The 20,782-nt window shown below is 41.8% G+C and overlaps 2 protein-coding genes across 2 annotated transcripts in view; one reads left to right on the top strand and one right to left on the bottom strand.

The window, feature by feature from the left end:
• Positions 1–17,280, top strand: part of LOC140276965 (ephrin-A5b-like) — a 72,978-nt gene extending 55,698 nt beyond the window's left edge. Inside the window, exons 2-5 of the mRNA XM_072371830.1 lie at positions 7,083–7,375; positions 13,188–13,253; positions 13,363–13,443; positions 13,757–17,280. Of these exons, the coding sequence (XP_072227931.1) occupies positions 7,083–7,375; positions 13,188–13,253; positions 13,363–13,443; positions 13,757–13,881 (565 nt within the window). The 3' untranslated portion in view covers positions 13,882–17,280. The remainder of the gene's footprint in view (positions 1–7,082; positions 7,376–13,187; positions 13,254–13,362; positions 13,444–13,756) is intronic.
• Positions 1–20,782, bottom strand: part of ghrb (growth hormone receptor b) — a 171,740-nt gene that overhangs the window by 40,908 nt on the left and 110,050 nt on the right. The gene's annotated exons all lie outside the window — the stretch shown is intronic.

Below are 20,782 nucleotides of genomic sequence, written 5' to 3'. Positions count from 1 at the left end.
ACCAGATGTAACATATGTGTGCTTTGTCAGTGTTCTGACATTACAAACTGGGAGTGCTGAGTTAGATAGAAATGGGCAACTAAATCATGAGAAATGGCGGCTCCACTCGGTTTTTCTACCCTTCTAGACACACCGTTCTTTTCTTTTTTCAGGACTCTGATAAGTCTCACCTATAGTCAGTGGGTACAGCTAATATTTAACAATTCCGGTCTTTTTTAGGTGAAAATAGTGTTTACACAAGCCATGCAGGCTACATGATGTTATTTGCAGACAGGCAGAGATTAGAATATACATGAAGCCTGACATAAGACAGTTTCTGTCTGTGCGTGCAGCTGCACTGAAGGTCGAGTTAGCGGCTGGCACAGTCGGGACCACCAGCATCCATAAACAGCTCTCCCTGCTCCTTTCCTTCCCTTCACTCCCCCCTACCCCACCCTCACTTGTGTTTTTAACTGTTTGAGGTGCCTTCCCACTAGCAGCAATGTGTTTTTAATCTGAGGCCAATTATTCACCTCCCTGGTTTTGTTCCCAGCATTTGGACAAAAAGAAGAAAAAAAAAAACAGAAGCAGACGACTGTCTATAGTTTGCAGGCTCAGCTTTTCCCATCTCTCTGCTGTCAGCACCCAGTCGGACTCTGCCCTCTGGCAGACATATTGTGTGTTTAAATGCATTCTGTGTGTTTGCTTGTGAGTTCGTGGACAGATGTGTGTATATAATTAGCCCGCTAAGTAGTAATGGCTTTAACTTCCCAGCGGTTGAGGGCTATGAATGATGGAACAGGTGGAGCGAGGGTGATGGAGACCTCCCAACCCTGAGGGCAGCAGGGTGGACGGACCCCATCTGGTGACATCATCACACGATCGGCTTTTTATTCCCTCTTTAGTTCTCTTAAACAGCTCCCCACAGAGGCTGCAGTCAGGAACAACACACTCTGATTGTGTGCCGTTGAGGTTTTTTAGAGAACTAAATTGAAGGACTTGATATGGAAGCAGTTTGTGTGTTTGCATCTTCCTGTGTGTGTGTGTGTTTATGCATGAAGACGTGAGGCTCATGTGTTACTGTGGCTTGGAAACATCTCTCCGTTTCTGTCTTTGTGTAATAACCCTGGGAAAGCTGCCCCCCGCCTGACCCGGCCGTATTCATGAAGAAAACAACAGGAGGGCTTGATACTTTTTTCCTTCACCCTTGTAGCTACTTCTACCCTTTTGTTTTGTCTGCATTTAATTAGGCTCCTCTTTTCACTTCTCTTAACTCCTCTTCCATCTTACTCTTACTTTGTTCATCATTCTTTGTATCTTCTCCTCCCTTTGCTGGCTCCTCTTTGGTTGTCTCCAACTTTTTAACTCCTTCGTTTCTTGTCAGTTTTTCTATGCCGCTCCTCTTCTTCGTTTCATTTTGTGTCCTCATCACGACTTTTTGTCCAGTCTGAGTCAGTTAAGAGTCGGGCATCTTCTGATTTCAAGTCTCAACTCAATACTTGCTCTTTCACCACAAACTACACACTATAAGAGGGGACGTATGAAGCACTTGTTAGCGGTCAGGGGCTAACCATGCTAACAGATTTTTAAAATAGTGCAAGAGAAAGAGGACTTTTTTACCAACTAATCCAACTCAGACCTCACAAACTTCAGTCTATTACAGTCTATTAAGGCTTCAAATGATTGAACCGAAGAACATGTTGAGCCAGTAATGTGCAGTCAATGAGGAAGTAATCAGAGCTACCATTGGGTGGTGGCTACTCGCTACCTGTGCAACACAGACGTTTGGTTGAGAATGTGTAACATTTGCTCAAACCACTCTTAAGTTTGTGATTATAAGGTTTTTTTATGGTGAAAATTCGCTCTTCTCTTTTCTCCATTTTCAGTAGCTGTTAGCATGGTTAGCCTATTAGCTTCTCTGACTGTAGGTGTTTCACAGGCTGTTTGCATTGTTCTTGTTTTCCACTGAAGACCTGATCAAGCAAAAAATGCCTTGATCTGACACTTTATTTGGGTCTCTACATTGTTTTACTTGCTCTTTTTTTTGGTCACCACTTCCTTCTTCTATACTTTCACCCTGTTTCTTCTCCTCTTATCCTCATTTTTTCCTCTTGTTTTTTAACTTCCTTCCTCTGCCCGCTTTCCTCACTTGATTCCTTTCCTCCTTCGTCTTTACCCGTTTATTTCTTGCTTCCCCGTCTTTGTCTCCTAGAACTTTGCAGTTTGTTTTCACTGAGCTTTCATTTCTAAAAGGACTGCAACACTCTTTCCTCTTTCCTCAGTTCAGGGCTGTTGCTGCACTGAGAAAACTGAAGTCACATATTTGTTAAGTCCCGCATTTGAACGAGTTTCCATGTTTCCATTATAGAAGTTATCTCTAAAATGAAAATGCACTGTTTAGAAGTTATTTATATTTAAAGTATTTAACTTGGTTAGTTTAAATGTGCTGTATAAGTAACTTGATTTAAGCGGATTCCAATAATATTAGACTTAAAACGTTTACATTTTGTGTTTCCTGATGACAGTAAATCATGTGTGTGTGTTTTCCAGATTTATTCATGGCAATAAAATAGAAAGTAAATATATAAAGAATTCAGTTTCCCCAAGAATGTAATTCCTGGCATGACTGAGAGATTTTGAAATATTATTCAAACCCTCATGTTGGGAAATAAAATACTTTATTTATGATTCTACAGTCTCCAAGGAATTTCCTTCAACATTTCTTGGAAAGATCTTTGTAATTTGGCACGTAAGACACAGAAAATAAAGACCTACAGACTTACAGTATGCAGCAGTGTCTAGATTGACTTGCTAATTGATGAAAGAAAGGTGTAAAATATGAAAATCAGCTTCGTTATTCTTTCTTCTTCTCTTTCCCACTCCCTCCGGGCTCAGTCATTCCATACCTGTGCCAGGCCATAGAGGGTAACAAACACAACAGATGGGGCTAAAGAAAGCAAACAAGTGGGGGAGCTGGCTGAAAAGAGGGATTATCCCTGGATGTGTGCTTTGTTAAGAGCTCTGGTTACTGATTCATTGATTAGCCCCTCTAACTGGCCGTGAGTAATTCATCCAATCAAGGATCATTAATCCCCAAGACAAAACGGATTTAGGATTTGGGTTCTTTATTTTCTTAACAGCACATTATGACACATTCATAACTGGTACTAAACTGCTGAACCGTGCTTTTTCTCTTTTTTTATGTGATCGTTCTCTCTGCCCCCTGCGAGCCAAACCTGAAACCCTCGATCAGCTTTCTCTACCTCCTGCTGCTCAGGAGAACTGAAAAAGGAAGCGGCAAATGTTGAAATTGCCCTCGATCAGCTCTGTCAAGGCTTAATGATTCACTAAATCGCCTATAACAACAAAGCCATTTAGAAGAACAGATGAATAAATCTTGCTTGTAATGAAAGGGAAGAAAGCCTAATGCTTGAAAATGCAAACAGAGCCCTGGTGGAGAATCAGAATTTCATTTCCACACCTAAATCTAGCCCACAGTGGAGAGGTGACAGATACTCTGAGAGTCTCAGCCTAGAAGAAAGTTTTTGTTTAAAAGGTGCGAACCAGAGCGCAGGGAGAGTGTAGCAATCTCATCTGTTCCTTTGCTTCTTGAGTCAGGCTGTGTGTTTATGGCTCTGCTTCTTTTCAATATTTCACTTGTGCCACTCAAAAATCTCCTTAAAGCCTCCATCTGGCAAACATCTGGCTCATCTGTTGGTGCTTTTCCTACTCCCACTATGCATTCTATTGTCTTATGCCGTGAACACCTACAATCCCTGCAGCCTCTCTAGTGAGTGTTTGGGCAATATTGACCCTTCAATCCAATTCCACAGACGACCATTCAACCATAAAAGGGACAGGGCAGAAAAACAGAGGAGAAGAAGGAGGAAGTGGTCACCCAAAGCCACATCTGCAGGCAGGGATACGAGCCGTTTCTGGTCCTGTTGGTAATCGCAGGCTCGGGATGCAGTAACTGTAGAGTGCATCCACACAGCGTACCCTTTATGCTGCTTATAAGAGGACTGTGAATGTCCTAACTGATCACTGGTGATCGATCGGGCGGATTCTGCAGCAAGGCACATCAGAGGGGTGCTGTGACCCACACATAAAGGTGGCTGAGGAAAGTGTGATTTTCTTTTTGGCTTTTGCTGCAAACGTTGCACATGATCTCCTACGATAGCTCCTGCAACACCCTATAGTACTTTGTGTTGATTTGGTATGAGGTGGAGGGAATTCAGACAGTCTTTCCTATATAATGTTATATTGAAATGAAGCTCAGCAGCGCTTAAAAAGTATATTATTTATGTGCTTTGTTGAATTCTTGTTGCTTAGAGTTTAGAGTTGCTTACAATATACAGCTGAGACAAGCTTTCTGTCATTTCTTTAAGGAGTCTTCAGGAATAGTTCTCCAGGCTTCTTGAAGGACATCCCAAAGCTCTTCTTTGGATGTGGGCTGCCTTTTGTTCCGTTCTCTGTCAGATGATCCCACACTGCTTCAATAATGTTGAGGTCCGGGCTCTGGGGAGGATTCATCCCTCCATAAGACCTGTTGCCACTGATTTTCAGTCCACTTCTTGTGTCATTTGGCACAGCTCAGCCTTTTCTCCCTGTTTCCCTTCCTTAAGAATGGCTTCTTGACAGCCACCCTTCCATGGAGACCATTTCTGATGAGGCTTCACACAGGTCCTGTGTGAGGTTTCATGCTGTTTTTTCCCCTTTTTCTTAAGAACATCACTTACAGATCCTGTTCATCTGTTGTTGATGTTTTTTTTAGGCCTGACACTTCAAATTCAAATTAAATCTCAGCCTGCCTAAAGATACCATTTAAAATCAGTTCAGTTGTGTGTTGACACAGCACTGGTTAACTCCTTAAGTTGTACTTGAATGATTCAGAAGTTGCTGTTTACTGGCACAAGAAACAAAAAAAACACACTTCTCTGAAATGGATTATCAGGCTAAATTAAGTTAAAAAGAAAAAAAAAGCAGCCAATGTCCAAAGAAATACAGTCAGAAAACCAGGATGACTATTGCACAAAAAAGATGAATCAAAGTTTTGCGACTTGGAAGCAAAATGTAAGGAATATAGGTGGCGGCTCAAGGCTTCAGGACAGCATTGTACCTCTAATCGTATCCAGCCATGCAGGATGTATTGATTTAAAGTGCCGGTTCTGAAATGTCGATTACTGGGATTTGTGCCTTGCAAAGGAAGTGACACCACCCATGAAAAGCAAAACTTTTTAAAACTTCTTCTGCCTCGTTTTTTTTTTTTAAAAGAAAGGAATTCAAAATTTCTAATCTAAGAATCTAAGAATCTGAAAACTTGCTGAGTTGAACAGCCTTGGCTTTCGTTGTATGGATTTTCTAGTGTCGAAATGTTGACAAAATGATGACCGCACGCATTTATTTCCAGTTTTAACTGCAGAAGTTGAATCAATAAGTCACTGGAGACTAATTTTGGGATGCTTGTTGCTGCTTGTTAGCGCTGCTTCCACTCCAGACACAATATAGATTATTCTCAGCACAAATATCCTCCTTGAGCAGGGTCACTGTGACTTTTTCCCACCTTTCCCTTAAAAAAGCATTCGTTAGAAGCTGTTCTTAATCCTGACTAATCTCAGCTGTTACTCCTGGGGCAAGTTTGATTGACAGCGATTGACACTTACAAAGCTGGAGCTAACGTTGGCTGTTTAGTAAAGACGGGAGGACAAAGCAGGCTATCCCTCAGCGCTTCTGACTGAGGACATGATACTGTGGAGCCGACTGACCCTTGGTAGTCATAATATCAGCAAGCTACTCTGAAACTGAGGCACAAGGAGACCATGCTGTGCCTGCCTGGAGCCAAAGCGCTCAGCTGGTGCTAGAAGGGGAAGGAACTGGGAATGAAAACAGGGGCTTTGGTTTCACATTGTACCAGACTATAATTAAAGGGAGAAAAAAGATTAGAATATGAATGACCTGCTATCATGCATTCACTCACATCCGCTCATCTGTGCTTCTCGCGAACCCCGTTGGATGGCCACTAATCCTGCTGCACATTTACAATCTGTAACGATAACCTGATACTCCCAGCAGGCCACAGCCATCATACACCTCCACATTAGCTACTCATGCCTCCCCAAAATGCCCACGTCGGCAGCGACAGCTGCTTCTAAACTCTTGTCACCGACTCACTTGGCTTGAGATCAGCTGATTGTTAGTTCCAATGTCTGGCAGAGCAGCAGCAGTAAGCGTGACAGCTGATCTGTGACCAGTGAGGCCCAGAGAAGTCAGGGTAGAGCCCCCCTGTGGTGCTCCAGCGAGTTCACTAGTATCGGATCATCAGTCTGCTGCATTCTCCAGCTCGGTCTCTGACCCAGTCAATGAACAGAGGTGGAGTATTGAAGACATCCGCAGAATGTCAGTGATCTGAACCACAGGCCATTAGCAGCTACAGAGACACAAGCAGCTGGCTGTCCAAGTCTAATCTGTCTCTGCTTAAAGCTTCAAGAAAGGCAGTGCCTTTGGGAATATGTCCCTCACATCTCTACCTGACATACCTCCTAGCTGCACTTGTTTCCCTCGTCCACTCAGTTTCCAGCGAACACCAGGCGAAAAACTTTTAGGCTGTGTTAAGGCTTGAGAACAGACCTCATTTTCCCAGACTCACAGATTCCACAAGGGGCTCTTAAATCAAGCTGTCATATTTGGCTAATGAAAATCTCATTCTGCAGAGGGATCCTCTTAAAGCTGCTAAAGGCACATGCTAACCAGGGGATTAGCCTTGTAACGCAGGGGGACTTTAATTTCAGCACCAGCATAAGTCATTGCTGCTGAGCACCAACACTGATATATGGCTTAGGACTTACTAGCGTGCATCATGAGAGGTTTCTGCAGGGCGACTCGGTGGAGTCTCACAGGAGGGTCAGGATGATTGAGTTTGACATGATGAGATCTGGTAAACACCACACAGCAAACGGATGGGTCTCTCACAGTGAGCACACATGGAAACTCTTTCCTCAGCTGCGGCTTTGCTCAGATACTTAAGGAATCTCGTCCACTCTTTAGAGAAGACATCGTTGTTGAACACGGTATTCATGTTTCCACCCTTCTGTTTTCCCCTCCAGATTCTACCGGGGTGATTACCACATCGACGTCTGCATCAACGACTACCTTGACGTTTATTGTCCACATTACGTCAGCCCGGTCTCTGACGACCGGGCCGAGCGCTACATCCTCTACATGGTGAACTACGACGGCTACAGCTCCTGCGACCACACCGCCAAGGGCTTCAAACGCTGGGAGTGCAACAGGCCTCTGTCCCCGAACGGACCACTCAAGTTCTCTGAGAAGTTCCAGCTCTTCACTCCTTTCTCCTTAGGCTTCGAGTTTCGTCCCGGCAGAGAGTATTATTACATCTGTGAGTAGGCACTGATTTTCCATGATTTTTTGTGTTTCTTTAGTAGAAGAAGAGACAATACGGCTATTTATTTAAACCCAATATACAAACAGAAAAAGCATTCAGTTCTGAGTGCTCACAAGCTTGAACTCAGTGTTGCATCAGAACAATTATATCAGTGTCATCTTGGAATACTCCTGCAGCAATGTTCAGATTTTATTTTGCAAGGCCCTGGAATGAGGGCCAAATGCAGACACTTATCAACTGGTGAGGTCTCGCCTAAAGTGTCTTTTGTTGCTGACTGGCTGAACTCGGCTTTCTCCTCCTCGTGAGAAGCCTCCGCAAAACAAGCAGCTGGGAAGTCGTGTTTTCATAAGTGAAGTCAGTGCCCTGCAGGGGCAGAAGAGATGGACTAAGTAAGACCCAGTGGTAGTGACTTGAGGTATTTAGCTGACACCTGAGGTCAGGCAAGAACTTCAAGGATATTAACAGGAATAAGTAATAAAGAGTGGAAGAGTCAGTGGAAGGGAGTAGTATTTTGGCACCAAAACAAAGAAGATAATAAAGATAACAGACTCTTAAAACAAAGAAAACACTCTTTCCCTCCGTGGACACCTCCCTCTCCTGCACTGATGCACTTTTACTGCCTTGCTTTCAGACTCAGAGAAGACATTTAAGAAGGTGTTGCCCAGTTAAAGATCGCAGTTAAGTTGTTCAAAGTAAAAAGCAGCTCATCCTTTAGCCTGCCCTCACCCTAATCTGTCTTTGTGTGGCAGTGTTTTGAATTGTGAAGTATGACCCATCAGTTTCTGTTTCTGTTGGACCTCGCTGTCTGCTGGCTAGTCTGCTCGACTCCTTAGCATGAAAAGTGACTGCATTGTTTAGGGAAACTGTGGTCTACGGGCAGCCATGCCAGAGAACTGTTGATGTTATTTGCAATTCTTTGGAAGGCGATTAGAAAAGTCATAACTTACGTAATTCTGCTTCATTTGTTCATTTGGCTCAGAGCTGAGCGAAGGCGAGGTTCTTGTTGACTTTGATGATGATTGATGGTCCAGAAAGAAAGGAAAAGAATGCAGAGGGACAGTCCATATGGCTTTGAGCAGTTTCAGGCCATGTCTGTTATCTCTTTCTGAGTCACATTCATGACTCATTCATGAGAACCTTGTTTTCTTTTTGTTTCTGAGAACAGATCAGAGCAGGGGATGAAACAACAGATGACAAAGACTCCTCCAGGAACATCCGATAGTCAAAACATTTAATGTACGTTTGTAGTCAGAGATGATGATTCCAGTGGTGATGTCTCCTCTGCATAAAGCATGGAAACACATAAGTTTTACACAGCTAATAACATCAGCTGCTGTTTCTGTTGGAAACTTAGTGAGTTTTGTTCCCTCATTAGGGAACAAAAGAAAAGACCAGACCTGCTGAATTAATCCTAAACTGACCCAGAACTAAAAGCAAGCACATTTAGAGTCATATGAACAGATTTTTTGACAGCTTGGAACAACAGCTGTAACAAAAAACACTGCTTTGTTAGTCAGTTTGTGCAGAGCATTAATATCATTACATGGAGTCGCGCTTCGGCCACTTGGGACACAACATCCACCCTCCTTTTAAGTCTAATTTTGGAGCCAAAAGGGGGAAAAAACAAAACTAAACAAAACAAAACTGTTAGCTTAAAGAAGCTAAAATGCTACATAGAGCTGAGGGCAGCTGCAGTGGAATCAGTTTCTTAAAGTATTCCATTATGAGCAACATTGTTCACGTGAAAAGTAATCATTTGATACATTTTAAATAAAGAAACACAGTTTAGTGAGACTTTAAGCTGAATGTCAGGTTTTTAGTCGGACTCCAGGTTTTTAACTTCACTCGACTTTTTCTCTATTTAAATATCATAAATCTCTGATTTGCATCATGTCCCTCTGATCCAAATTTATAAAATGGCTGTTAAAATATGAATATATCTTTATATGTGATATCCAGAGAGAGCCTAGCTTTTTGGTGTTAGAGTAAAATACATGCTGCTGGTGTCAGTGTCCAATTTCATGTCGATAGTGTCACGCTCCAACAAAAGCTCCACAGTAGATTAAAGTGAATACCAGTGTAATAACGCACGTATAGTATGGCTTGAGAATCTGTGAGGCGAACATGTAAATGTAATTCATGTCTGCGTGTCTCATTGAAGACAGACACTCTTTTGTCCTCCTAAGAAGTGATCGTCATTTGCCCGAGGCATAGGGTAGAGAGGGTGGGCCCACGTCAAATGGATGCCACCTGCAGCTGAATGTCGGTCTGTCTGTTTGGCAGACAGTCAGACACCTAAGGGAAAGCTGCCATGGTGTGGGATTAGTATTATGACTGGTCCCAGAAGGTCATAGGTCACATAGATGACGACAAGGTCTTTGCTATGAGCTCCTCCTGGCCTCATGTTTTTCCAATAGAGCCACCGAGGAGGAGGGGAAGCCTGATCCTAATCTCTGGGGATAGAAATCCAATTTTCAGAGGAGACAGTTGAGAGTCTGGCTCTCCCTGTGTGAGAGAGATGACTGTCTCCCTGCAAAGCCCTCATGCTTCAAACGCCTGGATCCCGCTCTGTACCGACAGCGCAGATCTACATCGATAATGACATGAACCCCAGCAGCACAGTGCCCCCTCAGTTCCCTTTTAGCATCTGAAAGCTGAGGTAAAGACAAAAGGCTTTGTTCCCAGAGATAACCCGATCATCACAGGAAAAACATCTGATCCCACAGTATTTATATCAGGATGCGTCAAACTCAGGGCATCTGTGATATGTGGCATACCGTGCAATCCCGAGAGCCGCAGCACATGACTGAACGCGTGTGACCGGGGAATTCACCGTCGTCATGGCGAGGCAGCATCCGGGTGACCTGACTAACGCTGCGGTTTAGAGTTGCAGGCAGAGCTGGAGTTACGGTGCTGGTGAAGCACGGCTGTGTTGCTCCAGGATAGAAAACTCAGACTCTGACCTCAGTGACAGACGTGAGGGAGAGGAGGAGAGACAGTTGGGTGGCTGCATGTGTGTGTGGTGGAATCTGGAAAGGGATGGGGGGGGGGGGGGGGGGGGGGGTGAGAAAGTGAGACGAGAGGAAGAAAGTGTGACAAAATGTCAGTGAGAGATGAAGCACAGGAAGGAGAACTACGAGAAGATTTCAGAAAGCTTTTACCTCCAACCTAAAGAAAATACCACATCAAGGCAACAAGTTGTTGAAAATACTTCAAATATGATGCACACAGCCATTATCAAGCTTTTTTCTTACTCATCTTTCACCAAAGGATTTGAATTTATTTACTCATCATCTGCAGTTTCATCAGCTTCTTTTGTCAATAAGTTATTCATAAAGCTAATGAGAAGGCTAATAATAGAGCGTTTCCTTTTAAATGGACTTCACATGTTACACATGGCATCTGTTTCTGCAGTGCATGTGTAATAATAATGGGAAATGTGTGTGTTGTCGCTATGACTACCTGGAGTAGCTCTTGAGCTCTTTGAAAATGTATGAACTAGTCCTGGAAAAGATAGACATGCTGTGGTTGCTTTTTGTTCCGAGGTCGTGCTGTGATTAATTCACGGAAATTCAACAGTCATTTGTCAAGTGGAGATACTGCCTCCAGCCTCTCGGAGATGAAGATTTGCTGCTTGGCTGTGTCACGTATCATTGCAAATAAAGTGCATTTGGGGGGTTTGAATGTTGGTCCAGTAAAAACAGCAACCAGAGGTAGTCATCTGGACTTCTGGAGCTCACAACACACACATTTCCTCACATTGTATAGACTAAGAAATTCATCATTTCGTCAGGGATTTACACAGAGATGATTTCACGAGCAAATTAAGTTTAAGCCGCAGCCCTAACCCAAATAATTTAAGATTTATTAAAAGTTTTGGATGAAAAGCTGAGCAAACAGCTTCTTTGTCCCTCCAGAGATTACGTAAGAGCGCAGAAGTGTACTTTTTTTTATATGGGTGTCTAATAAAGTGAGAGATAAAGACAGGCCAGGAAAGCCAGACAAAAGGAGCATGAGAGAAAGACGTAAAAGCAGAGACAGCTTTGGCCAGTTCGCTTCAGACGAGTTCTGTTCCAGCCACTGCTTGGGTGTGAGATCAGTTACTCGATACCTGCTGACGCAGACAGAAGCAGAGTGACGGACAGCTTTTTTCTCCCTCTGCTGCTTCACTTCCAATAAAGGTTTCAAGGTAATTTTTATCTTCTCTCATGGCTGCACGGCATCTGATAAAGTGCCATTTGAAATAATAGCTCAAGTGGCTGCGACAGTGGAAACATTGACACGGTTTACTTTCAGCAGGAATTTACTGCTGGGCCATCACGCCGCGTCTCTGGACAAACTGTGGACACGTCCGTGCACAGATGCACATAGGCGGGAAACCACAGCCTTACATACATGCACGCACACGTGCTCAACCAATCGCTACAAATATTCCCGCTTGTGTGTGTGTGTGTTTGTGCAGGCAGATCAAGAGCAGATTGAGACACTTGATAGGCTGCAGGAAATGACAAGGGTCAGGCTATTAAGACATGAGAGGCAAAGTCTGCGAAAGAGAAGAGAAAATCTACTGTCAGATGAAGATAAGATCCGGACAAAACATAAAAAATACTCTTAAAGAAAAGTTCAAGTCATTAGTCACAGCTAGATACTCTCAGCGCTCCCTGAAAATTGATGAGAAAAAAAAGTTTTTAATCTCTGCCTTTCACAATCAGGAAATACAGGAAATGAGATTTTTTAGGTGAGCGTATCAGTGTGCCACACATCTGCAGATATGAGTGCCCGTGGCCAAATTAGACCTGGAAAAGGGAGGCTGACGTTGATATAAAATATGTAGCAGAGACCCTTGTACATCAGGACGAGAGGGAAGCTCAGACCGCGAGATAAAGCTCCAACGTCTGTATTCAAAAGGAGATAAGCCGAAGAAACAGTCGACCTTGTTAGGTGGCTTCTGACTGTTTGCTGATTCTTTTGAGCAAAGGTACATGTATTATGTGAAGAGGTCCGAGGTTAAATGATAAAACCAGTGAGCGAATATTAATGTGAATGGAGACTAAACCAGAGAGCTTGTTAAAGTCAGACTAAACTATATTTCTGCAAGGTGATCGCTGACCAGCATCGTGGAAATACTTAGACTTTACGTTGTTTCTCCAGTTAATTAACCCTGACATAAACTTTTAATGTGCTCATCTTGCAGCTGGGGTCAATAAGAGGCTTTTTCATGATTTGATCTAAGCACAAATGAATCTGTGGGCAAAATAAATCAATATATGACGCTGCTGATTCCAGATTACCGAGGCACTGAAGGGACAATGGTTTCAGTAATGAGAATATTTCATACAGAAGCCATTTTTTCATTACCTTGCTGACCAGAAGTGGTATTTAACAGAAGAGTGGCGGAAATGTTTTCTTCTTGCTTTTAAATACCAGAAAGTACAGCTACTTGATTCATTAAAAAACAGCTCTGCATACCTATTAAGTCCTTTTTACTAAAGTTTGAGTGTGAGGTGCTTGGATTAGGTCTAAAGCAATGGATTCAATGACAGAAGATTACCCTGAAAGGGTTCCTGTGTGCTTGAAACAATGTAATTACATTATGCTATTTGATATTTTAATTATGTCTTTTGTTAAGTTAAAAAGTTCAAGTGCAGTAATAATACTGACATTTAAACTGACATTTTAATTTGTAATGACATTTCCCAACATCGCTGAGCCCCAGATTAGATCAGCGGAGGTATTTTGATGTGTAAAATTGAAGGTAATGCTTTTCTCGTGTGTTCTTATTCAACCCTGTGTTGTACATCTACAGCCTCCATCACCGACATCAAAGGAAGGAGGAGCTGCCTTCGACTCAAGGTCTTCGTCAGGCCCCAAAGTGAGTCGCAGACTGTTGTGTCTGCTCTGCTCAGTCTCTTGTGATCGGGCCGGCCGACCCGAGACGTTTGACTTGTCTAATCTTGCAATCTCCTCTTTGTTTTCCAAAGACAATTGTGTGAAAAACTCGGGAAGCGTGCAGGAAGGAGTGGATTTTGACGAGAACAGTCACAACTCCCTTGAACCCAGAGGTGGGTGGGAATATACAGTTTATATGTTTGTGTTTCTGCTCAGTAATGACAGCTCTGTGCAGGTTATTCTTAAACAGATTCATTTACCATTACCACCACAGCTGCTCAGACTGAATTCCACACCGTTTTCTAGACCGGACCTCATGTGGTCTAATTCTCAGCTGCCAAGTTAACGATAAATAACCATCTCCAGTTAACCGGAGCCAGTCTATTGCTTCAACATTAACATCTAATCAACTCAGAGAATCTTTTTCAGTCTGTGGTTTCCCAACTGTTGTCCCTTTAATGATGATGATCCTTTCTCTCCCATCAGATGGCATCAGTCACGAGTCACCAGAACCAGCAAGAAGGGATGTAAACGCTGTCGGCCGGCACCAGTTTTCAGTCCTGCTGCTCAGCTCCGCTCTCATGCTCCTGGCTGCCATCTTGTCTTTATAGCGCCCAGTCTCAGAAATTTCCTTAGCAATGGACTGTCCTGATTGGACCACAGGCCGCTCTACCCTGCAACACCTCCCCTCAAAAGGAGCACTTTTTAAAAAAAAAAAACGCTGATAATCTCTCTCGGTGAAAGGAGAGAAGAAGGGACTTCAGCAGCGAAGCCTTTGTTGTTTATTGACTTTTCAAAAATGCAAACTAGTTTGATTCTTGACTTTTTTGGCGGGCGCTGATGGTCAAGGCACCCGAAGTGGGAAGCGTCTCTTATCATTTGCCTCGCTCACAGTATGCAGATATTACACCATTTATTTGTGACGCGCACACAAACATGCTTTTAAAAACATAATCTCACGGGACACAATCTACACAATCAGTCAACTCCTTAGCTTGAATGGTAAAGAAGCACAGCAGGATCCCTGAAAAGTTTACAGATTTTATTTTTTTTTGTGTTTGGGAACGCCACTCACTTCACGAATCACTTCAACGCAAAAGATCCCAGAGCGACGCGTCACAAACAGGCCGGCAGAGAGGAAAACCAGCAAGGAAGATGTTGCTAGGAGACTGCTGCTAAGAGATGGCGCTACGGGGCAGGCCTTGATGACTTAACCTTCTTCTCAGGTTAAAAAGGATGGACTGTCGCAGATCATGGAGGAAAAAAAAAAAGATTTAAGGAAGCACTAATCTTTAAGTGTTTGAATAGGAGCGATTCAATGATCAGTTCATGTTTTTTTTTTTTTTTTTGATCAAATAAATCACATAATTCAATTGTAGCCGCCACCACGGGTGTACAGCAAAATATTTGAACGGGGCATAGAAGTCAATATGGTTATTTTGCCAGGCAAAATGTATTTTTCCTATTTATTGTGAAGTCCTTGTGCTTTTTTCTCTTCTGGTTTAGTCTGTCAGTACAGTAGAAAGGCAATAAAAGCAAAAACAATTACCAGTTATGTTAGTTCATATTACACACAGTTCATTTGACACACGTGCACCCACACACACGCACGCACACAAAGATAAAACACAGTTTAGGTGTCTGTTTTGGAATGATCGCAGATGATGGTTTTGGATTGTTTTTAACAGTCCAAGAAAGTAACAAAAAAAAAAAAAGAGTCTGATGTGCATCAGGGTGTAGAAATAGAATATTTGTGTTTTCAAATTGTCATTAACAAACGTCACAAATGTAGTTTTACTGTTACACTATTGTTTTTGTGAATCACTATTTACACAGCTATTGTAAATACAGGCAAATTTCCTACAGAGTTCAGGGATGAGACCACGCTAACATGAGGTGAAAAAAAGGTCTTTTTTTGTTCAAATTCTGGGAGAAACCAACTTCGAACGAACAGAAAAGTGAGATTTATCAGTGAGACGGTGATCAAGTTACAAAGCAGGTGGAAGAGGTGCATGGCGGGCTGTTGGTTGTGTGATTCGGTTTCCTTCTTTGATGCTGTGTAAAGTGGCATTTAAAGAGAAAATGGCCCCGGGAAACCCCCCCATACGGATTATTTCAAGAATGAAAAACTGACCACCAGGGGAGAGGAAATGAGGGTGGTGACAAACTGAACCTCTACCAGTCAGGGAGCTGAGAGGAAGGAAGGAAAGAGGTGAGGAACATGTGATGAACAGATCAAAGCAGGCAGTCGAAGAAAAACTAGCTCCGTGAGTGAGAAATTAAACTGCCCTGCGGGCAAAACTCGTCTTAGTGTTGGAAAAAGAATAAATTCGTTGATTAAACGAAAAAAGTCGGGACAGCAATTGTCGTTAAAAAATTTTATGTTTGGAACAATATGATAGAAAAGACATTAGAAGAGTCACACTGTCATTAAGCTGTAATAATTGAAAGTACAGCGATCATTCTCCTCATCTCTCAAGTCAGAATTTTGTAGAATAAAGTGGTAATTTTACAGAAAAAGTCCAAACGTATTGATGACCAAGTCATGACAAAGTACGTCCACGAAGAGGAAAGTTTTCCAGATTTGAAAGAATGACCTTTAACCGTGGTCCTTAAACTTCACTTAAGCACGAAGACGGCTCCGGATACGGCAGGAAAGTTTGGATAATTTCCTAACTCCTAACTTTCTTGACTCTTTTCATCACTTCCTCTCTCTCTTTCAAAAACACCTTTAAAAACTTCAGATTCTAAACTGAAGCCAGTGAGTTAAATTAAATGTTTTTCCAGCTCTCTTCTTACAGATTTCACTCAAGTGGGAACATTCAGCATTGATATCTAGATAAATATTTAATTCATTTCACAACATTTAATAGTTCATAATCTGAGGTGGCGATTCGTTGAGTTTGGGGAGTTATGCTTTCGCCCTTACACCCAGCATCAAATGTCCACTGACACTAAAAGGACCGCCTACAGCCACACCAAATTGAGAAAAATCAATCAGTTTTTTTTGTGGATACTGTGTATCCAAGTGTTAGTCTGTTGTAACATAGTGTTAGATGCTCTTTTCTCCCCCTAACGTCTTTTGAAGGGCAATCGAGCTGAAACATTAGTGTTCCTAGCAAGAAAAAAATTTGATACAAAAAAAAAAAACAACCCAATTTTCATTTTGTATGTCTTTTATACGAAACAAACAGGATCAACTTTGCACCCTCTGTCTGTAAAGGTGTTTGTTCAGCTGAGGCACATATCAAACATGCCGCACGGTCACGTTCCAATCATGAATCAAAGGGCCTGAACAAAGAGCAGATGGATCTTGAAGAGCTGGAAAATCTTTGCTTGGATACTCTTTTGTTGGTTGTACTGTTGCATCCGAGGCGTCTTCTTTCTCTCTTTCCGTTCGTGGCGCTTATCTCCACCTTCAGGTGTTTCCGAGCCACGGCTGAGATCGCCGTAACTGCGACGGACTTCTCTTAGTGTAAAAGCTTGATGTGTTTGTGGCAGCAGACTAAAGTTTGGTTTTCACATCAAATCTTTGATGTTTCGTATGTTTTTGATCAAACTGCAACAAGGAGGGTGGGCAATGTGTTTTGTCCCCTTTTTGTGGTACCTTGTAGCTAGCGGGTAACACCACATTGTCCTGGGTTTGCAGCATCTGTTCATCATCTTCTGTACCTTCAAAATGGATGTGTGTTTTTGTCAGTGCATCTAGCAGTGGGAAACTTTGTTATTTTAACCACAACTGTGTTTTTCCCCCAACAAGACATGGATGTGCCACAAAACTGCACATTTCTTTTAACATTGTAGTGACTGTTCCTTGTGCCTATATGAGTCCTATCCTCTCTTTTACTCAACCGAGCTATTCTAATGTCTTTTTCCTGTTCAATCCCTCACTAGACTTTTCTACAAAAAGGCCATGTCTGTAAATACACGTGTTGGAGCAGCTATGACTAACTAAAAGAAACACAAAAAGGAAAAAAAAAGATTTAATAAATATTTCTTTGTCGTTGTAATTATCCTGACTGATTTATTTCACTAATCGTGTGAATGAGTGACAGTTTGTGAAATGGAAGGAACACGGAGAAAAGCGTCAGAGCGCCGGGTGTTTGTCTTGGTTGTCACTCCATGCATAATCACACAGGCTGAGTCCAGGGGAAGCGGGTGAACAGCTGTTTCTCTATAATCTGGAGGTAATTCACAGACTGAAATAACAAAAACAGAAACAGCTTCAATTAATCTTGCGGGAATGTGCAGAGCTTCAGGGGACTCTGCCAAGAAAATGGCGTCTCACACGCTCTCTTGCTCCTCGCTCCGGTCTGCCTCCCCTACTGTCTGCTTCAATTTCTCACTCTCTTTGTCTCAGTCCTTCTCTCCCTCCACCTCTATGCTGACTTAGCCACCTTTCACCAACCTACTGTAAATACTTAAAGATGTCCTTCAGACAGTCGCATCACAAATAGGATGAGAAATTTTCAGGAAAGGGTCCGAGATGTGTTTTTTTTTTGGCCAAACGTGGATTTTATCTGCAGTAGTGACGGCGCTGACAAGGTGTCTGCATCAAAGTGAGCTGCTTGCTGAAATCTCTTTTCCCTGCAGTAATTTTGCGTTGCACTTCCTTGAAGTTGAAGGACTTCAGAGCATTAGCTGATAATACAGGATGGGCGGAGATGTCCTGGTGGAGTTAAGGTCCAAAAACGGTGAATCCCTCATTGTTCACCATGTACTAAAACATGTTTTCAAGCTTTCATTCTTCACTCTCAGACTGACTAAGATTACTGAAGAAGTTCCTATGACATCATCATGGTTATTTCCTTAGACAGCCCAAAGCTTCTTTCTGAGCTCTTAGAAACACACAGATATTTTCAACCCAGTCTTAACAACATTTGTTAAACAAAGTCAGCCTACGTGCATCATGAAAAAAAGAAAAGAATACCATATTTAGCTCTTACTTTATCCTGTGAGACCAGGCTGCTGTTTTCAGGTTGTTTACATGATCACTAAAGCAAGGTTCATTTGGATCTAAATGTTGGCTCCAAACAGAACTTACAAGGAGTTTGCACAAATGCATGGATTCACCTCAACAAACCCATCCTAAGAGACTCCATCTATAATATAATCAGAGCATTACACGGCCGATCCATGATATGAATGAAAGATGGACAACAAAAACCACATTGGATTCTTTACTCCTGTAGTCTTACTCAGTTGTTTAATGCCTAACTTTGTAAAGCATCCAAGTAAAAATGATACTTTGCTACTTTAGTTAAAGGGGAACTCTGGTATTTTTAAACCTTATTTCTGGCATTAAATACGTTCATCTACTCACAGAGAACAGTTTGGTGAAAGTCGGCGTCCTTCAGAAGATATTTAGATAACTGGAGATCCATATAACGGAGAGAACGGGGCTTAGAGGATGCAGCCTCTAAATAAGGCATTATCTGTCTTTATTTCACCAATACTTTAATAAGAATGAATGAATGAACGTGTGCTATAGCTCTGTTAGCTCATAGCTGCTGTTATGTGGCTACTTGCAGCTAAAGGAGAGCTAACGGAGGGATTTCTACACAGGCACTCTACTGGGACCAAAATACCGGAGCTCCCCTTTAACTAACTCCAACCAATAGAAAGGAAAAGTTCAATTTGTTGGTGTGAGATACGGGATAACTGCTCAGACTCATGATTATTCACATAAATCCTTATAAGTTGGAACATAATCGAGCATTAGGGCTGGGCGATAAAACGATAATAATAGCTATTGAGGAATAACTTTTCCTCTGTAGAGATGTGAAATATAGTAGATATACTTTTCGATAGATTACATTCGTCCATCTTTTGACAGACAATAGGAACAGCCAATGACAACGAGAGTTGTGCCACGCTGAACCAATCACGTGGCTGGAATAGAGCCATGCCAGCAGCTAGTCGTGGCGCGTTTGTTTGTGCTGCTGCAGCCGAATAAAAGAAGAAAATGAGTGTTCCCTCGACGGAAGAAACGACGGAAGACACCGCCCAGGGCGTAAGGGATGATATTAGTGATAAGAAGGGCCTGAAAAGCTCGGTGGTGTGGAGGTATTTTGGTTTTTCGAAGTCACGAAACAGAGTAGTTTGCACTGCAAATTATGTCGAGCACAAAGACAAGAAACGTCGCTAATCTGTTTCATCATGGAGAATGCAAACTTTTTTTTGATTAGTTGACCGGTCAGATGTAGGATTTTAATTCAAAATACCTGTTCTGTATTTATCTGAAACAGTTCTATAGTGTTACATGTCAACATGTCATTTTTCTGTCAACTTTGACAGAATAATAAATACTTAATTAAAAATTAACATTCTGACATCTTCAGATCTCTATTAAGAGTAACAGGGAACATTTAAAATTCACTAAATGGTGATTTGTTTGATATTGGGATATATATCGATATCGACTGATATAAAAAAATATCGTGATATGACTTTTTCCCATATCGCCCAGCCTTATTGATCATTGATAATAATAATAATAATAATACATTTTATTTATGGGAGCCTTTCACAACACTCAAGGTCATACAAACACGGTCCATAAGTTAAAAATAAGTAAAAATGCTTTCATTATGGAAGCACATCATTTTGTGGCTGTAAGGTATTATCTCCTTGCATGAAGGAAGGTACAGTTTTTTAGTGTTTTCTTACACTACAAAATATTTTTAAAACCATTGAAGCTCCTTTCCTTGGCATTTATAGAGTTCAACAAGTTCCTATGACTTTCAGATATTTAACAGATAATTTTAACTAATTTCTGAACCTTCCTTAATGATAGAAACCTCCAAGCTTCATCTATAAAAACCGTTGACTGTCCCTTTAAGTGTGTTTTAATATTCTGTTACATTTCACAGTTCCAAGTTAGATTTGATTTTTTTTCTGTGAAAGAAAGAAATAGCAAAAGGTTTTGTCAAAGAAATGTTCACAGTTAAAGAATTTAAGTGTCACATGGAAATATGTGCAGTGAAAGAGAAAGTTATTGGCAGAGACATAATAACAGAAGTCTCAAATAATCAAATAAATCGTATGTAGACGGGTGTATTTTTATATAAAATGCAGTCAAAAATGACAAGAAAACCTCCTCACACATTCATACCTCCATAAAATGCTTCTGTCAGATATTCATTCAGTCATTTTGACCTTTGTCAGCTCTTTTCTTCTGTCGTTATGGAAACACCCCTAACCACTGGTACACATCTCTTACAATGAACACAACCACACTGCTTACATGTATTCCGTTAAAATCCCAATTTAACAAAGAGTTTGATGACGAACAGCAGGTTACTTTAAACCTGAACCGTTTCCATTATTTTGGGCGTAACCTCCGTCTTCCATGTTGACCTGTGGTCGACTGTGGGAATGTCTCAAGCTGGACTTCCCACTGATAACCAGACTGCTTTTATCTGTGTTTTTCGTCTGAGGGCAAATCTGTCAGACACTTCCACTTCCTGTTGCTCTACTCTGTGGTTTCCAAGACACCTGTGTCTTCTCTCT

Source organism: Leuresthes tenuis, unplaced genomic scaffold (assembly GCF_036924035.1).
Source record: "Leuresthes tenuis unplaced genomic scaffold, fLeuTen1.0.hap1 SCAF_19, whole genome shotgun sequence".
NCBI classification, from domain to species: Eukaryota; Metazoa; Chordata; class Actinopteri; order Atheriniformes; family Atherinopsidae; genus Leuresthes; species Leuresthes tenuis.
The sequence above is the reverse complement of the archived record's forward strand: the minus strand, read 5'-3'. Positions and strand labels throughout refer to the sequence as shown.